The sequence below is a fragment of the Pelophylax lessonae genome, assembly GCF_965119305.1.
Source record: "Pelophylax lessonae genome assembly, chromosome: 5".
In the NCBI taxonomy this organism is placed as follows: Eukaryota; Metazoa; Chordata; class Amphibia; order Anura; family Ranidae; genus Pelophylax; species Pelophylax lessonae.
Genome location: NC_138772.1, coordinates 303,384,691 through 303,403,807, shown reverse-complemented (window position 1 = coordinate 303,403,807; position 19,117 = coordinate 303,384,691). Strand labels below are relative to the sequence as shown.

Here is a 19,117-nt window from a genome sequence, read left to right as displayed (position 1 = left end):
CGCAAAAAAATTGCAGATCGCCGCCATTACTAGTAAAAAAAAAACAATAAAAATGACATAAATATTTCCCGTAGTTAGTAAATGCGATAACTTTTGCGCAGACCAATCAAAATAACGCCCATCTTTCCCTCCGCCTCACCGGAAGTGATGTCAAGCTGACAGGAAGTAGGAAGTGGAGCCCCACTGAGAGTCCTCCACCACCACAGCACCAGACAACAGCCTCATGCACCAACGGTACCCCACACCCCTCCTTTCCACAACGGTATCCAGGAGAAGAAGATGAATGATCCCATTCACCTACCGTACCAGCCTTTACTTACCTAAGAGTAAGTCACTACATGTTTTTTGTATCAATAAACCTTATGCTTCACTAAGCTGGCATTGCTTTCTTTCTGTTTATCCTCCTCAGAGCCTCTCCTTGCTCCAGCTGGCAGCCGCTTTTCGTGGGCCCCCCACTCCCCCCTTCCACCTCATCCTTTTATATATTTTTCTACACATTTTTACTTCCTATATTTTTACCTTTTTCCCTCATGGTGTGCCACCCACTAACATCAGAGAGCGCCATGTAATCATTGACTTTATAAAGTTAATTTATCAGGTGTACTCCAGGGGTGAGCTCAAATCATTTCAACAAATTCAAGATGAATTTGGGGTCTCATTTCAGTTTGTATTTATATTATCTACAACAATGCCATGTAGCTCAGTTCCAGTTTTGTAAATATAGGCATTAGACAAAAAGATTGGTCTCCAAACATTATGCAGCACTAAATAATGCATCCTTTTCTATTTTGTAGATACCAAAAATCCAAAGATAGATGACAATTACTAATGTTTTTAGCTCACAGTTGGGGACTGGCAGGAGTCTGAGAACACTTTTTATTCATGGTACCCCATGATTTCATCCAAGGACAAATTGAAATTCTTTTATCAGTGCAATTACACCCCAGTCAAATTATATAGATTAAATAAACACTTCTCTCTCTTATGCTTTCGAGGCTGCAATAAAGCAGCCAACTTTTTCATACCCCTTGAACATGTTAAAACATCCAGGACTTCTAGATAATGGTAATAACTTCACCTTAACAGCTACATGCATTTCTAATTCATGTAACTTCAAAAGGACTAACAACTATTTGAATATGCTAAAAAAGATTACCACAAAGAGTACTTTTTGTATGAAGTTATTTGTTTTTTATAGTTTATGTTGTACTGTTAAAAAAGAAATGCAAACTATCTTTACAAAAAGAAGTGTATATTCATCACTACTACCTTGCAATTATTTATCAACTCACACTCTTCAGGCATACTTGTATAAAAGTGACAAAGTCAGACACATTCCTGGATAATTATTCCTTATAGTTTACTGCTTTATCGCATTAAGTTGTCAAGTACTATTGATTTAATCTAAAGCTAAAAGTTAATGTCTGCCCAACAAACATTTCACTGTTTGTTTTTCCAAGGAAAACAAGTAAAGAAATTACAATCTTTCCTCTAAAATATGATACCTGGACAAATCATTGGCCAAAAATATCTGATGTCCAAATCTCAGCTAGAAATGTGAATCCTTTATGTATAATGTGTTTATAGTCTAAAAGTTGAAGTCAAAACTCTATTGCAAGCATTAAAAAAACTAGGGGAAATAGGCATGAGTAGAGACATTTTTCTTTCACTGAATTTTATCACAATCAGCCTCTAATATTTCTTCGGTATAATTTGCTAAAAAAATATATATACTTGTAAGAAAACCTTTTCATGTTTTTTTTTTGTTCAAGCCCACTAAATTCTGTCAAGCCACCTCTAACAACTGTTTAGGTGATGTGTGGGAAAAAATTAAAGGGTTCATCGATGTATGGCATTAAATCACAGGAATATAGTCCTCCAAACAAACTGCTGACTCTGATAATACTTAGGAAAAACACAGACAACAAACAGGCATTTATGACAATATGTGGGCAACAAATTGTAAATGATGACTATATGCGGGCAACAAATGAACACGTGTCATTCAAAGAGCATTTGTGATAATATGCAAGCAAAAGCAGGCAATCATTATAAAGCATGGGAAACAAATGGGCAAGCACTGCAATAGGTGGGCAACAAATGGGTAATTGTTTTTTTTATTTTTTCAAAACAATTCAAGTTTATTGATAAAGTTCAGAAAGAGTGCAAGTAAATAATATGCAATCTATGTTCAAAATTAAAGGATCTTACGTATAGTACAGTAGTCATTGAAGCCATAGATACATTTTTTTTTTAAATTTTCATAGGTAAACAAAATAATAAGAAAATAAAAGGTGATAAATAATGAGATTAATAAGAATAGATCAAGATGGGTAATAGAAGAAATCAAGCTTTACAAATATTTAGCTTTACAATGTAGTATCAAATCAATTAGATTTGTCATAGAAGTTATCGTAGTTGTCAGACAACAAGTTCAAAAAGGAGAACAATTAATTATTCATCAGTGTCTTACTATATATACATCTGAAAAAATAAAATTAAACCAAGCGTACCAGATTTTATGGTATCTGAATAGTTTGTCATCTGTCATAGTTAAGGTTTTTCCATCTCTTGGAACCTCACATATCCTCTTCCCTTATGTATCCAGTCCTGCATTGAAGGTATCTGTGTTGTTTTCCAGTGCCTCAGAATTAATATCTTAGCAGCATTTAAAAGATGTCTAATCAGGGTCTGTTTGTATTGATTGAGTGTATGTGAGGAGCTATTTAATAGACAACAAGCAGGAGTCAGCTTCAGGTTAGTTTCATAAATGGAATCAATTAAATCACATACTTGGTTCCAAAAACTAGTCACCCGGGGACAGTGCCACCAAATATGAAGCATTGTTCCCTTCTCTTAACCACATCTTCAACATATGTTGTTTGTTTATGGAAATCACCTCTTTAGTTTGTCTGGTGTTTTGCGTACCAGTGTGTTAAAATTAAAATACGTTTTTTGCAATCTAGTACTAGTAGAGCATTTGTGAGCTAGAATGCATGCCTTAGTCCACTGTTCCTCAGTGAATTTAGTATCAAGCTCTTTTTCCCATAAGCTTTTGAAATTATCTGGGCTTTCAATATGTTCTAATTGGAGCCATGAGTATGCTAGAGAGGTGGTTTTGTGTATTTTAGAACCCTTAAGATAGATTTTTTTTCTAATTCTGTGAGAGGTTTATAAAATGGGGTCTTCTGTTTATGGGTGGAAAGGTAATTGTGGATTTTAAAATATGTCCAATATGGAATATTATTATTCCAACAATATTCTTGTAGTTCTCTTCTGTGTTGTATTACCCTTGCACATAAACAGAGTGTAACAAGTAAAGGCAGACCCTTGTTAGTACATGGAATCACAGTAGTATCCATGCCTGGTGGAAATTGAGTCTTACTAGAGATCAGAGTTAGTGGGCCAGGTATACTAGCCACATGAAAGGATTCACTAATTTCTGAAAGACTTTTAATGAGAGGGTCTGAATTCAATTGTTTAGGGTATTGCAATTTTGTTATTCATAGTAAGAATCTCAATGGAAAAGCTGTACATGACCATTCAAAATTGACCCAGTCTTTGTTTTTTGAGTGGCAGTTCCAGTCAAAAATTCTTGTAATTAGTATTGTGAAGTAATACCATTTAAGTCTGGGAGACCCATACCACAAAATGCATTGGAATGTGTGACTAACTGAAATCAGATGTATGTTTTTTTTATCTGCCCATACAAAGGAATTTAAGCTTGAGCTTGAGTCTTTTAAAGAAGCTTGAGGGGAGTTTAAACTGAAGTGTGTTCATACAGTAGAGCAGTCTAGGCAAACTTGATAATGTACAGTCAAACCAGTAAAAGGTTTATGTACACCAATTTATTAGGTCTTTTTCTATGTTTCACATCAGGAGTATGTCATTTTGTTCATGAAAGTCATTCAGTCATGGGGTAATCCAAATACCCAGACATTTCAGAGCTTTGGTTTTCCATCTAAATGAGCAATTTTGTTTTGCCTTATTCAAAGCTTCTGCTGATAATTTTTTTTTTAGGGCCTCTGATTTACTATAATTTATTTTAAAGTTGGAATTACTGTATAATAAATGTGTTTAAAGATTTAGAGCGGATTTGGAAGTGATATATGGGGTTGAGACAGAAAGAAAAATAGGGTCATCAGCATAAGCCACCATTTTGTATTCTCTTCGTACAATGGTAAATCCACTTATAGATTTGTTTTGGTTAGCTAATGTAATGAGAGGTTCAAGCATTAGTATGAAAAGGAGAGGGAACAGAGGGTATCCTTGTTTGGTCCTTTTTTAATATGTACAATTTCAGTTAGAGTGCTATTCGCTTTCATTCTTGCCGTGGGGTTTTGGTAGAGAGTTGCGGCCCAGTTCATCATATTATAGCTATGTCCTATATGAGAACAAGTAGCGAATTTGTATTCCTAGGATACACGACTGAAGGCCTTCTCTGTGTCCATAGACAAGAGAAGACCCTCGATATTCTCCATACGGGATCTGAAAATTAGGTTGAGGGCCTTGGTAATGTCACTTCTAGCCTCTCTCTCTGGCATGAAGCCTACTTGTTCTGGGCCTATGATTTGGACAATAGGGGTCTTAATTGGTTTTCTAAGATCTTTGCAAGTAGAGATGGACCAAATGACCCCCTGTTCGGTTTGTGCCAGAACTTTCGAACGTCGCAAACCCCAATAAAGTGCCCATTTTGAAGGCTTATATGTGTGTAATTGGGCATACAATGGTTATGGGGGTCTGGGTACTGCCCTGGGGGACATGTATCAATGAAAAAAAGTTTGTAAAAAACATAATTTTTAAATGAGCAGTGATTTACTGATGCTTAAAGTGAAACCAAAAAAATGAGAAATAACAATAAAAATGAAAAATGTGTTTATAAATATAGTAACTGGGGGGGGTGTCCGGGGGTTGCCTTAGTCTGCCTGTAAAGTGGCACATCTTTACCATGTATAAAACCTGCTGCAGCAATGATGACATTTATAAAGCCAAAAAATCAAAGCTTGGGGAGCCAGTCTGTGTGATGAGGCCACAATTTAGTGCACTTGGAACAGGATTACATTTTTTTTCAATACATTCTGGTGTCTCTTTTGCAGGCTTTGGATAGAAGTAACAGGTGTGGAAAAATTGGCCTTTGGGTGTTGGTGGTGCCTTCACACAGTAACCCTACAGAGGTACTGTTGAAAAATAAAGTAATGCTTGTGCATAGTCAAGGACAAGTGGCTGACCCTGTGTTCAAATAACTCAGCTAACTCCTCCATGCATGATGCTTGGGCTATGGCAGGAGTAGCTGTGGCCAAGGAGGCAGAATAAGCCGCACTGCTATAGTGGACTGCACACTAGTCTCTGCTTGGGTAATAGAGAATGAGAAGGATGAGGATGGTTTAGTAAGCCAGTCCACCACCTCCTCTGCATGCTGTAGCTGGAAAGCACGGGCAACATTACTAAACAGAGGAAACAATGCCCTGCCTGAGGACAGACCTCGTTCACCTTTGCCTGTAGACACAGACACTGCTGGCCTCCTCACAGTGCCATGGGAACACTTGCCTCTCCTTGTTGGCCTTCCAGACATAATGGGGGGGGATTATTAACAAAATGTAATAAAGATGGGGAAATGTGTACACGAATGCACTTTAATCAATAAAAAGTGGTGTTTGGTGCACTTTAACCTGAGTACTCACTACACAGACACACTCCACTGACACACTACGATATACTGCAGTAAAACTGCACTCATGCACTGCAATATACTGTGGTAAATTTGCACTAATGCACTGCAATATGCTGCATTAAATGTGCACCAACGCACTGAAACATACTGTGTTACACGTGCACTAAAGCACTGCAATATACTGCGGTAAATGTGCACCAACGCACTGAAATATACTGTGTTAAATGTGCATTAACACACTGCAATATACTGTGATAAACATACACCAACGCAATGATATATACTGCGACAAACGTGCACCAATGCACTGCAATATACTGCGGAAAATGTGCTCCAACGCACTGCGCAGTAACACAGTAAAATATACCACAGGAAACCTGCCCTGACAAAAAAAATGACACAAAAGTAAAAATGAACGGTCGCACTACACTCATGCTGCACTATCACTACATTTATACTAAACTGATACTTTTCACTTACAATAGAATCACAATATTCCACTATAGCACACTAACTCACTAGTAGCACTGAACAGAGCCCTGTTCTATCTCTCTCTACGCGAGTATCACACTGCAAATGCCTGCTATTGGAAGAACATTTTTATAGTGTGGGGTGGGACTAAGAGCAATAAGCCATGATTGGATAGAGTCATCATGACAGTGTTCAATGATGGCTCTGACATTGCCATATGCCCTGATTGGGTGCAGTGCATTATGGGGCATTCGGTGGGCCGACAAAACAGTCAAACACCTCCGAAATTCAGATGTTTGGTGAACAGGCAAACAGCCAATATTCGGCCTGAATTTATGCTCGGGTTGAACCAATCGACCAGCACTATTTGCAAGTAATTTAATATCAGTATTTAATTAGGAGATTGGCCTATAACTAGCACAATCAGTGGGGTCCTTATCTTTTTTTTTGGGGTGACAGTGATATGTGCAAGTAGGAAAGAACTAGGTATGGATTGTTTTTTGCATAAGCAATTAAAAGTATGAAGTAACGGTTGTATGAGAAAGTTGGTGAAGGTTTTGTAATATTGAGAGGTAAGACCATCTGGCCCAGGGCTCTTTCCAGGTTTCAAACTTTTAATAGGTATTGCTATATCTTGTTTTTCAGGATTTTTCTAGGTTTTGAGCATTTGTTTTTGTGAGCTTGGGTAGTTTGCTCTTTTTTAGAAAGGCAGATAATATGTCTGCTCTCCCACCTTGTAGATCATTGGGTTTGTGTTGAGGAGGTAGGTTGTACAGGTTAACGTAAAATTGCTGGAAAGCAGAGGCTATTAGTTTGATGTTATGCTCTAATTTGCCATTATTTTTTTTTTAATACAGAATATATTTTCAATATTTTTGGCATCTTTTAATGCTTTGGCTAGAAATGTCCCACTCTTGTCTTCTCCCTCATAGTAGATATGTTTGAGATTGAAATAAAAAATATTTTGCAAAGATTGCTTGGCCTCGAGTAATTTCCTGACTAAGTGGGAGGATAGTTATTGTTTGTGTTGAGATTCAAGGTTGGCTAGTATGGCAGATAATTCTGTAAACTTTTCCTTTAGGCCCCCATTTTAAAAAATGTTTCAGCGTACTACACATTTGTGTGCTTCCCAAACAGTTAAATGTGAGAGGTCTTACGATGTATTAGAGTCTATTAGAGTTTATTAGAGTCTGTAAATAATGTTGGGTTAATTCTCCAGTTGAACGTTTTTTCAGTTTCCTCCAAGAGGTTTACATTAAGTAAAATTGAAGCATGGTCTGGGTAATTGTTACAATACATGGAAAACAAATAGGCAATCATGCATTTTTCTAAGGTCCCACTAAATAGACTATTTCTTGACTGTATAGAAAAAATGCATTGTGCTCCTAAAGTAACATGTATGTGGATTATATGTTTTCAGCCTCACTTAACCTCCCTGGCGGTATGATTCTGTCAGGAATTACATACCAAAAGCGGTACAATTCTTTTCATGGAAATTTGGCGTTATGTATTATAGGCCTACAATTCTTAGTAATTACTGACTTAAACCTGACCAAAACCCCCCCAATGCATACCAGATCCTTTAGGTCTGGTATTGATTTTAAGGGGAATTTTTGAGGGGGACCCAATGCCAAAATAACAAAAAATGTCCGAAGGGCCTGGTATGCATGGGGGGGAATATGCTGTTTTTTTCTTCTTAATTTTTAATTGCCGGCATTTTTTTTACATTCAGCTGTCAGCAAGGAAGCCGCTGACAGCTAATGAGTCATCCGTTGTTAAGGATGCAGTGGCCGGTTTCCAGGCCTACTCCTTAGCAACCAGCTCAATGCTTTAAATTACTGCATTAAATAATGCAGTAATTACTGCTAAATTGAACAAACACCACATTCGGTATTTAACGCAAAATCCTTAGTGAACTGCACTTTCCAAACTGATTTATTGGAAGCTTTACTTTACCAAATTTTTTTGGCCATTATTTAAATCTTAGTGAATTGATCCTAAAGAAAACCAGTGCTGAGGAAGTATGGTGGCTGCCATTGCTCTCTCTTTCTGAAAATACTAATTGCCTTAATTAAAACCCGACCCAAAGACCTGAGTATTTTCTAGATTGCTTATTATAAGATGATCATGAGTTCTGAATTCACTCTAACTTCCTAACCTGCATTGTTGCTCACAGTCAGTGTTACAGAGTACTGAAACAAGAAAAAGCCAGGCAACAAGCATTTTCATCATGGCATAAGCAAACCTGTCTCTGAATTTCCCCCAATAAAATCTATAAAGATGCTACCCTTTACTTTACTTTTCACTAATTAGAGTGAAAGTAGACATATACAATTAAAAAAAACTACTAATAGAGCACAGGTATTAAGCAAAGTGCAATAAATACTGTAAATTTTATCTCACTTTACTAGTTTTACCTTTTCTGCTTCATTAGGAGCATCTACATAAATCGCACCTATTACACTAAAAATGCTGCATTGCTACTATATATACAATGCTTTTTATTCTTAAAATATTTTTTTGTTCACAGCTTATTCAAACAGTAAGTGCTGTAGACAAAGATGAACCTCTTCGGGGACATACTTTTTTCTTTGAGATGGTTCCTGAGTTTTCTGTTAATCCAAACTTTACAGTCGTAGATAATAAAGGTAAGTAAGGCATATATTTCATGTTTAATACAAAAAAAGTGCAGGGCTAATAATACGTTAATAAACCATGATCATAAAGTGAAAAGTTATATATGAAAAATTCATGTGAAAAATGATTACTATAGTGTCCATGAAAAAAATAATTAATATAACGTGATCATAAAGTGCATAAATTCCTCTCTACATCCTCCCTACTCACCTTTTAGTTCCAGGTGAAAGGTGAGTCAGGAGGGCGTAGAGAGGAGACATTACTGGAACTGGCAGCAGAGGAGGAGTTGGATATCTGCCTATGTGAAAACTTATGTAGTTTCCCTACATTGTGGAAAAATACCTGACCAAGCGCTGTAGACCTTTCCATTAATTTGGAGGCCCTGTGATTCTGGTAAGCGGCCATTCTCCCTCGGCTTGAGTGTTGGTGTTTGCACTTATCTAGGATTGGGGAAGAAGTTTTCCTTTCCACTGCTGGGAGTTGTGGTGCTTCCCTTCACGGAGTCTGCTTCCCTTATCATCACATTTTATATACTGTTTGTTGCACATTTTTATGGACATTTTATGAAATTTTGCACTTCATGATATATAAATTATTTTTTCACAGACACTATATTAATTATTTTTCACATATAATTTTGCACTTTATGATCATGATTTATTAACTATTATTAGTGCTGCACTTTTTTTGCATTTTATGTATAGGTTTTATCTATTGACCTGTGCCAGCTGCTATTCATTTTCATTTTCTCTTGCATTATTAAACACAGTTTTTTTTTTTTTGGTTTAGTGTGTATATTTTTTATTTTATGTTTGCCAGAACAAGTTGCTTTTGTTAATCAAATGATACCTATTTTTTTCTCTGTTTGTTCTAAATTACAGACAATACTGCAAGTATCCTTACAAAGAGAAACAGATATAACCGGAATAAAATAAGTACATATACATTGCCAATAATTATTTTTGACAATGATTACCCAGTTCAAAGTAGCACTGAAACGTTAACGATACAAGTATGTGCCTGTGACAAGAAGGGACATGTGCTGTCATGCAATGCAGAAGCGTTCTTACTCCCAGCTGGACTGAGCACTGGAGCATTGATTGCAATTTTACTTTGTATCTTGATTCTTCTCAGTAAGTTACTAATGATGTATGAACCTATCACTCCAGTGTGTTGGTAACTGTGGTTGATAATTAAAGAAGACATTAGTAAGAGCTTAGATGTGCTTGCGAAATTATACAAAACACATTTATGTCAGAATATCACCTTAGGCTATACAGGATGACTCTAACAAAGGCAAGGAGACAATAACACAGGTTGACACCTTATTATATATTGTATGCCCTTTCTTGAACTAAGTGTCAAAATAAGGCATTTAAGTTGGTTGTCTAAAAAAAAAAAACATATGCTTCACATTATTAGATATTTTGAAAAGGAAACTATTTGAAAAGTGCACAAAGTAAAGTGATATAGTAGGCAATAGCTAAGACTTGACGAGAAGAAAATAGCAAAACTCAAAGTAAAGCAAATTGAATGTGCACTTACAAAGAAATTGTGCTGACAATCAGGAGACTACATTCAAAATGAATTTAAACAATAAGCTACTGATATTTATCTAAAAAAGACTAATAACAATAAAAATATGGCTACTGTATATGAAATCTGAATGGTCACCTAATACATAATGATGATTGAACTTAAAAAAAAATTATGAACCCTGCTAATACAAGATAAATTTAATGAAACAAATTTTATAAATAGCTTGAAACAAAATTCTAACAAAGCAATGAGATCATCAGGTCAGAACCAACACAGTTATCAGAGGCTTTGTTGTTAAACAAAGCCAAACATAACCTTAACACTAACCCAAACACGTACCCCAATGCTAAAGATAACACTAACCCTATCTCTTTAGCCAACATTAACCCTATATGTAACACTTAGTTTTCTAATAAAGCCACATGATCCTTATGTCAGCAAAGACATAGTGGTCATATGCTTTTGTTCAAAAAGCCATGTCTGTGTCAGTAATTCACATAGAGATCACATGGTTTCATTGCTAAACCCAGGATTGGTGAAAAATTGTTTTGTTTATCAACATAGAGATATGATCACTTGGCTTTGTTGAAAAAACAATCTGCACCAGCTTAGTGCCATAAACAAAGCAATGTCAGTGACTATTGCCACTGTAAAATTTGCTGAGTGCTCTCAATTTGCATCTAGAAAAATAATTTTGTTAAAATTATTGTTAAAAAAAATAAAGCTTAAAAATGTAAACATTTAAAGAAACACTGAAAACCACAAAAATAATTAAACCTTTCCAATAATTGTGTAATTTTTAAATGGTAACATTTAACGAATTGTTACAATTTTTTCCAAACGTTAACAAACCAAAAATTCCCATTTTCACTTATCCCCATTGGTGATCAATGTGCAAACTAACTTATAAAACTAAAGTGGTTGTAAAGGCTGAAGGTTTTTTTTATCTTCCTGTATTCTATGCAGGAAGATAAAAAAAAAAAAAACCTTCTCGTGCAGCTCCCCTAATACTCATCTAAGCCCTTCTCAATCCAGAGATGTTTACGAGAGCCTTGGATGTTCTGGAACTCCCTATCCTCATTGGCTGAGATAACAGCGGGAGCCATCAGCTGCCACTGCGGTTAATCACAGCCAGTGAGCCAATGAGGAGAGAGGGCCAAGCTTCGGCTCTATGTGTCTATTGCAGATTGCCAACCTGACAACATCCTCGCCAGAATAAAGAGGATACACTGGAGGAAATTATGCAATGTGGTATGGGGTGATGTACCACTGGTTTTGTGTGAGTTGCCAATGATTAACACAGTGGGATATGGAATATGAATAATGAATCGTCATGATACACTGGGAAATAGTACACGATACATGGAATTTTCTCCCAAGCCTGGATAGGGGGAGTCTTAGAGAATGTTTGCTTGTCCTGTCGGAAACAATAAAAGAAGTACAGTGGGAGATTGTAGAAATTCCAGATATTAGAAGGAATCTGGATATTCGGGAGAGAGGAGGAGAGTAAAAAGTGCCTTATACATATCAATTGGAAAATATCAGTAATAGGGATTTTGTAGTCCTCCTGCAGATCCTCTATGCTCTTGAGTTTGTTATGTTTATAGAAATCCTTTACCCAACATAGATTGAACGTATAGCAATGGGTCTTTTTCAGGTGTGGTAAAAAAAAAACATTAAATATTTCAAAAGGTAATTTCACAGTCGTGATTACATGAGAGTGTTTGGTGGACAAGAGCTTAATTTACTGTTAGTGGAAAAAAACACTAGAGAACCTGCACCTCCCACTGCCATTTTGATAGAGACCTTTTTTGATTGGCAAGAACCCTAAGAGTTTTTAGGGTGACAGCTGTTCTTTCCGGTGCCTGGGCATGGGAAGAGGACCAGGAAGACAGGGGGCATCAGCAGGAGTTTCAAGATGGGTCATACAGGCTATTAAGACTGGGCTATTCCCTGCGTGTTGAAGAGACAGAGTCTCATGCAGCCATCTTCCTCGGTGGTTGCCACTCCCCCCCAGCTTGCTATTTTTTTTTCTTTTTGAAGCTGAACCTTTAATACCACTTTATTCACAATGTTTGCCTGTTTCCAATGCCAGATGTAATGATACGAGTAGGATAAAATGTCCAGTTTATACCCTGGGGGTTGGGGGGATCAGGATACAGATATAGGTGGATGGTAAATCAGTCTAAGATTTGAGGTTGGTGGAAGGCTTAATACATTTGCAGTCTGTTTTGTGAGTCACTTATATATACCAGTGCATATTTTGTGCAATAAATTTAGGTTTTCCATTGCTCAAGGACAAAATCACAAAAAAAGACCTGTGTGGAAATTGCTAAACATGTTCGTTTTCATGCTATTGTCGCTTCTGGTGCATATATTTATTAATGGCTTTAAAAAAAATACAATTTTGCGACTGAAAAGGCTCAAACCAGGCAAAAAACCCTTCTCTGTTGTAAAGGGAAACTGCAGGGTCATAAACCTTTTTTGTGAAATAAATTATTTTTAAACTCAAAAACTGAGATTGTAAATATGGATGCATTTCAGCAAAAGGAGAGGAAGGGGGAAACATTTTTTTGACGTCAGATATGTGAGAGTTGGATTTTTTTAAATAAGGTTTATTTTAGTTTCCATTAGCTTTCACAGGTAAGAGGCATTTCACAAATCAAACACTCTTTAGTAGATACAGGCTTTTTGAAATATACACATATATCTATCAAAAAAGATTGCTCAGCACTTAATGAAAATGTAATTTATCCGTGAAAATGTCATGCAGCATCAGTGTGTGTCATGGCACTGCCTTGGGGGTTTATCTGTTATCTTTCCACAAGTCAAGCCCCTATTTTTGCTGTCTATTGAAGTTAAGAAGAATTCCAGGTATAAATGTTTTTGCATAGATACATTGGTCCAGTTGTAGTAAGCACCATTTAGGCCGATTTTACACTGCTGTGCTGTGGTTTGGCTGCAGCACATAGGTATCCACAGTTTTGTGCGTCTAACCCATAGTTTCTCATAGAAATTCTATCAGATCACATGTTTTTTGTGCTTTTTCTGAAATCACATGAAAGATGTAGCATGCAGGATTTTTGGTGCGCTTTTTATAAATCACACCAAAAACAAAAAATCAAATAGAAAGTCTATGGAAAACCATGGCTTAACCACAGGAAAACCATGAGTACACCTGCACAGCATAGTGCTGTGAAACCAACCTTACTACTATGCATCCCATGTCAAAAGGAAAACCACATAAATGTGGGCCAAAAAGTGGATATACTTGAAGCAGTAGTAATTCTCATGGCAATGTTCATAAAAAAAGTCCATATCATTTAATGAATCCAATAGAGGGAATGCACTGTTACAGTGTCAGCAGTCTAGCCTTCAAGTGAGTTCTGGAGTTTTCCCACCAATAGTCTTGTAAAAACAGGGAGGGGGAAAGAGAGTACCACTGTCTAAGCATAGTAGTATTAGAAAAGCAATACAAAAACTTGATGATAAGTATTGCACTCACATATACAGTACATAGATAAAACACAACATATGAATATGTTCAGTGGAAACATCAACGGATGGAAGCTTCTAAGGAATGCTCCAATGGATATAAAACAACAAGAAAAAACAAGCAAACCCCCCCCCCCCCCCAAAAAAAAAAAGTGGAGTATTAGTTAATAAAAAGAAATATAAATGGTAAAAATGCACCCACATTTAGTAAGTAGAGCAACAAAAAATATACCAAAATGGCCCAGCCAACTATTCTAGTGTGGCATCTTCCTGGTTCTCATCCTATGAGAGACTATAGTGCTCCTTGGCATACTGTATATGTCTGCCTATGACTATCCAGGACTGAATATCCATTGGGACTCATGATAAAATGCCATGGCTGGAAAGTTTTCATATATTTCCTGTTGTTCTACTTGCTAAATGAGAGTGCATTTATCTTTTTATTTAATGAAAAATACTACACTTAGAGCAGGCCACTTTGATTGTTTTTTTGCCTCCTTATTTTTACATCCGCTGAGGAGCTCCCTATCCACCCCCCCATACATTTCCATTGGGGACCATCAGTAAGACCACCTGCTGAACACATTAAGTAATGCCTATGTTACACTACCTTAATGTGAGTGCATCTCCTAATTAATTGTTTGTACCTTGCCATTTATTATTACTACACAGAGAGTGGTAAACTTGTAATTTTTGATCCATCAAAATATTCTGAAGAAGCTGCCATATGTTGTCCACTGAACATATTGATATGCTGTGTTTTATCCCATATTAAGTGACTGCCCTGTTGCATTCTAAATACAGGAGGTTGACTGCTTGGCAAGACTGTCATTCAGATGTAACTTTGCCTTTTTTCACTGAATGTAAAGCATTCTTTGATTGAGTGAGGTGCAGAGATGGGGTGATTGCATCATGCTGTTCACCTTGTTTACTCAAAGAATCTTTGTATTAATTGAGAAAATGCAAACATTACAAATGCAAAGAATTCTCTGAATGGTGCCAATGATCAGTGGTTGACCTCCAGGTAAACAGTATATCAGGGAAGCTGTGTGACACAGGACCCAGAAGCTAGTAGAGATCACCAGTAAGGGTGCATACTAAAAGTCATTTCCAGCTTCTAGAGTGATCCCAAAGGCATAGTATATGTATAGTTACATTGGCCCGAACTGATGTCCTAAAGAAGTGAGAGTTTTAATTTGTGCAGGACCACTGACAACCTCCTAATGGAGCTAAGAGAGATCAAGCAGGGGCCAGGGGGTATATATTTTTTATTTTTTTTTCAAAAACGACAGTGCATTACAGGTAAAGGTGAGAGTGTTTCAAAAATCGCATGTGTTTACATGCTAGCAATAGAGCATGTGCTAAGTTATATCCTGCCATATGGTTCTCCAGGGAAAATAAGTGTTTATTTTGTGTGCTCATATTCCAGTTAACAATGTGGAGTTTTGTAATAGCTTTATTATAAAGCTTCAAATCTGGTAGTCCTAATCCACCCACACTTTTGGTTGTCCTTGAAATGAGTATGCAATTTATTTGCTGCTGCACAAAAGTCTGAAACAGGGTTAAAGTTATACAGAAAATGTGTCCAGGACTAGAGTGTCTGGGGTAAGAATACCCCCCTGGGTAGAATATTATTTTAATGATTTGTATATTTCCCAGACAAGTAAAAACATGTTTTATCACAGTTATGTGTGGGCTGCTTGCAAGAGGGGAGGAAAATTAATCCTATAAAGCAACCTGTATGAGATTTGAAATCTGAACTCCTTTGATACCCCAATTATCTCTAAAATGTATGCAATGAGGCTTCCAGCAGGAACAAAAAATTATTGGAGATTAGGAATCCCTTTCTTCTACCATTATAAATACAGCATATGAAAGGGAGCAGATTTGATTGACCCTAATTCTCACAGAAGGGCGATTACATTCCCATCCGCAGTAGTTCCTTATCCTTTAACAATTCTATCAAAGACTTTGTCAGCATCCACAGCCAGAATTTAACAGGGGGGGTTATGTTGAAAAACCCAATGAATAATGTTATCTGTTTTTTTTTTTTCTTCTTTTGCCCCTGCACTTTCATCATGGTTTAGGGATTACCACTAGAAATCCCTAAACTGCTGCACTATATAAAAAAATCTTTACCATTTTTTTCTTCAGTGGTAAAGGTTGGTTTGTGAAAAAAAAAAAAGCCTGATTTACTATTTTATTTCAGTGCCCAAAGAACCTCTCACTACTTTTATCATGCTCATAAAATGTGCGTGGCTATCCACCAAACCCCCATTTCTTTTGTTTCTATTTCAGGTCTCCTAGTTGTTGGGTTAATTTTAGGTTACAGGCCTGTTTTCTCTTTTAATCACCGAACCCTGCACAATTAACTTTTTCCTAACTATGGCTTTCTGAGCCTCCAAAAGAGTACCCTTAGAGAATTCCTCAGACAAATTCTCTGAAAGCATGTCTGTATGGTATTTATCACCTATAAACATATTATTAATAATAATTAATAATAATTTATTCCTTTTAATGTTTTCCTATGTCATCTTTTAGCCTCCATGACCCTTCCCTGGACTGAGAAATTCGACATTTCAAATAGATGGGGACTCAAGCATGGTCCTACATAGTAATTTGGTGTATATTTACAAAAAGCAACATGTCAAAAGATTTCTGGTCTAGAAACGTTGGTTCAGTTCTAGAATATGACAGGTGTACTATTCAATATTATATGAAATTCCTTTAGGACATGATGAAGCAGTCAAGTAGTCCAGTAGTCAAGTAAATCAAGGCTCAGGTTTTAAAATCCCCTCCTACCAACAAAACACCTTCAACAAAGTCCAATAGATCCCAAACAAACATATAAGATATATATATCTTAATGTGTACGGCTAGCCCTGAAGGAGCCGCTGGTATGTTTCCCAGGTCTTCCCCACTTTTACTCCACAGCCAGGCACAAGGTAACTTAACACAGCCAGGTTCACACGCTCACTTCAGCTCGTCACTCCAATGACCAATCAAGGGGTTTTGTTTTTGTTATTTTATTGGAAAACTTGGATAGGGTAAACGATATAGTGGGATACTTCCAAATTCTACTATTCACATTGAGGACTCTAACTTCCTTTCCTAGTAAAACTTGTCAGAAATCCTTGCGGAAGGCAGATAAAGACTGCTTCACAGCAGCAGCAAACTAATTGTAGAACTGAGCAATGTCCTTTAGTAAAGTAGTGGGCAATCCTGGACAAAGCCAGTGTTCTATTTGTGTGGACCCACAGGTGACTTAGAGCACAAGAGGAGGATTAACTGTCTAAGGCTCCTTAGGGTTTTCATACTCACAAGGCTCTTAAGGCATCACTGGAAGCCTTCTCTCTCCATGATACCAGACCAAATGCTCTGTAGACTCAACATCTGTCAGCTACTGAATGACTAGGGTCAGCCACACAGACTTCAGGCCCTCAGGTCGCCCACCTGAGATCACATGGCAGCAAGTCCCAGGAGAGGTAGCTCCTCTCCCCCAGCCTGGTGCAATCATATTCTAGGACAGACCAAAAGCCCATGTGCTCCTCAAATGTAAATACAGGCACCCAGCATGCCTAGAGGTAACTCCCCTTGTATTTGGATAGGGCAGTATGAATATTTATGCTCCCATCTGCGTAATTTCCACCTACTTTCAAGCAATTTCCATATTCGCTAGGACACAGTGACACCAGAGCACACTGAGGAGACTACACTAGCATATTACAGCTCTCTGTTAAGCAGATGTGTATGTACCTATTATGGACCTTACTATATATATATATATATATATATATATATATATATATATATATATATACCATAATAACCAAATGATTGTACAGTACCTTTCACTGATAGACATCTCTCATTGGAGTCTTTTGTACCTGGAATTGAAAAGGACATAGGACATGAGTGGTGTATAGCAATAGCCCAATGATCATCACACATTTTGACCTCGTAATAAGAGAGTTGCTTAGGAACCACTAAGTACAATAAATCATCTTTGGCACAAGGTCAGCATGAAATGGGTTTCCTGCAACATCAAGAATTTAAGCCATCAAAGGTCTGTCCACATTCTATGGAATTTAAAATGACAGAAGGAACAGACTTCAATGACATGTAAACCAACACATGAATAAAACACAGAACAACAAGCCTAGAGAGAAAGCTAAGCACACCTGCTGGAGGCAAACCCCCAGATTCTAGGGTTATTGCCAACCATAGGAGTGTGCCTCCAAATATTAGAGTTTGTCCCTTCTCTAAGGGATACTGGTAAGGAAAATCAAACAAATGGCAGACACTTCCAAACCAGATTCATAGGCAGCTAGTAAATAAGCTGTTTATGCCCTACTGCATTGCTTTCAGAGAGTCCCAATCAACAGTGCCCTGGAACCTGAAAACATCCCTTGGGGAGAAGGTGGGTGAGCTTTGAAGTGAGCAGTGTAGGAAAGACAGAATAAGACTGTTTTCCAAGAAAGGAGCAGTTGCGTTCAAGCCCATGCATGCCTGCCAGCATCTGCTGGTGATAGAACCTAGAATTTTCTGCTGCTCCCTCACATGATCTTAATTCCCCTCTTAGAATCAGTTTTTGGCTGCTTTTGGGGAAGTGGTGAAGTCCTTGTCTTGCCTGACATAATATATAGCTCTGTCCCTTGTGGCTGAAGTATGCCCCACAGTTTTTTCTGCCTAAGCAGAATCTAAACAAAAGTGGTTCTTCACTCAATCATTACTGGAAATGCCCCAAGTTTAAAGTGATATTAAAGGCAAAAAAAATAAAACAAACATGTCACACTTACCTGCTCTGTGCAGTTGGTTTTGCACAAGCAGCCCCGATCCTCCTTTTCTCGGGTCCTCCACTGGCACTCCTGGTCCCTCCCTCCTTTTGAGTGCCCCAAGAGCAAGCAGCTTGCAATGGGGGCACCCAAGTAGGCGCACTCCTGAGCCACTGATTTTCATGTCCATTCAGACATGGAGCTATGGCTCGGCCTTGCCCCCCTCGCTCTTCTCATTGGCTCACTGGCTGTGATTGACAGCATTGAGAGCCAATGGCTCCTGCTGCTGTCTCAGTCAATGAGGATGGAGAGTCCCTGGAGAGCTGATGCTTTTGTGTACTGGATCAAGAGGGAGCTCAGGTGAGTATTGGGGGGGGGGCTGCTGCACAAAGAAGGTTTTTTTTACGTTATGCATAGAATGCATGAAGGTAAAAAACCTTCAGCCTTTAGAAATTACTTTAATTATTTTAAATATGATTGTCAAGTACTAACATTTTTCTTGCATGGTTTGACCTACAGAATGGATATA

At 37.5% G+C, this 19,117-nt stretch overlaps 1 protein-coding gene across 1 annotated transcript in view; it reads left to right on the top strand.

Moving 5' to 3' along the window:
* Window positions 1-19,117, top strand: part of LOC309556960 (cadherin-9-like) — a 359,303-nt gene that overhangs the window by 336,755 nt on the left and 3,431 nt on the right. Inside the window, exons 10-11 of the mRNA XM_082259545.1 lie at window positions 8,673-8,790; window positions 9,661-9,912. Of these exons, the coding sequence (XP_082115671.1) occupies window positions 8,673-8,790; window positions 9,661-9,912 (370 nt within the window). The remainder of the gene's footprint in view (window positions 1-8,672; window positions 8,791-9,660; window positions 9,913-19,117) is intronic.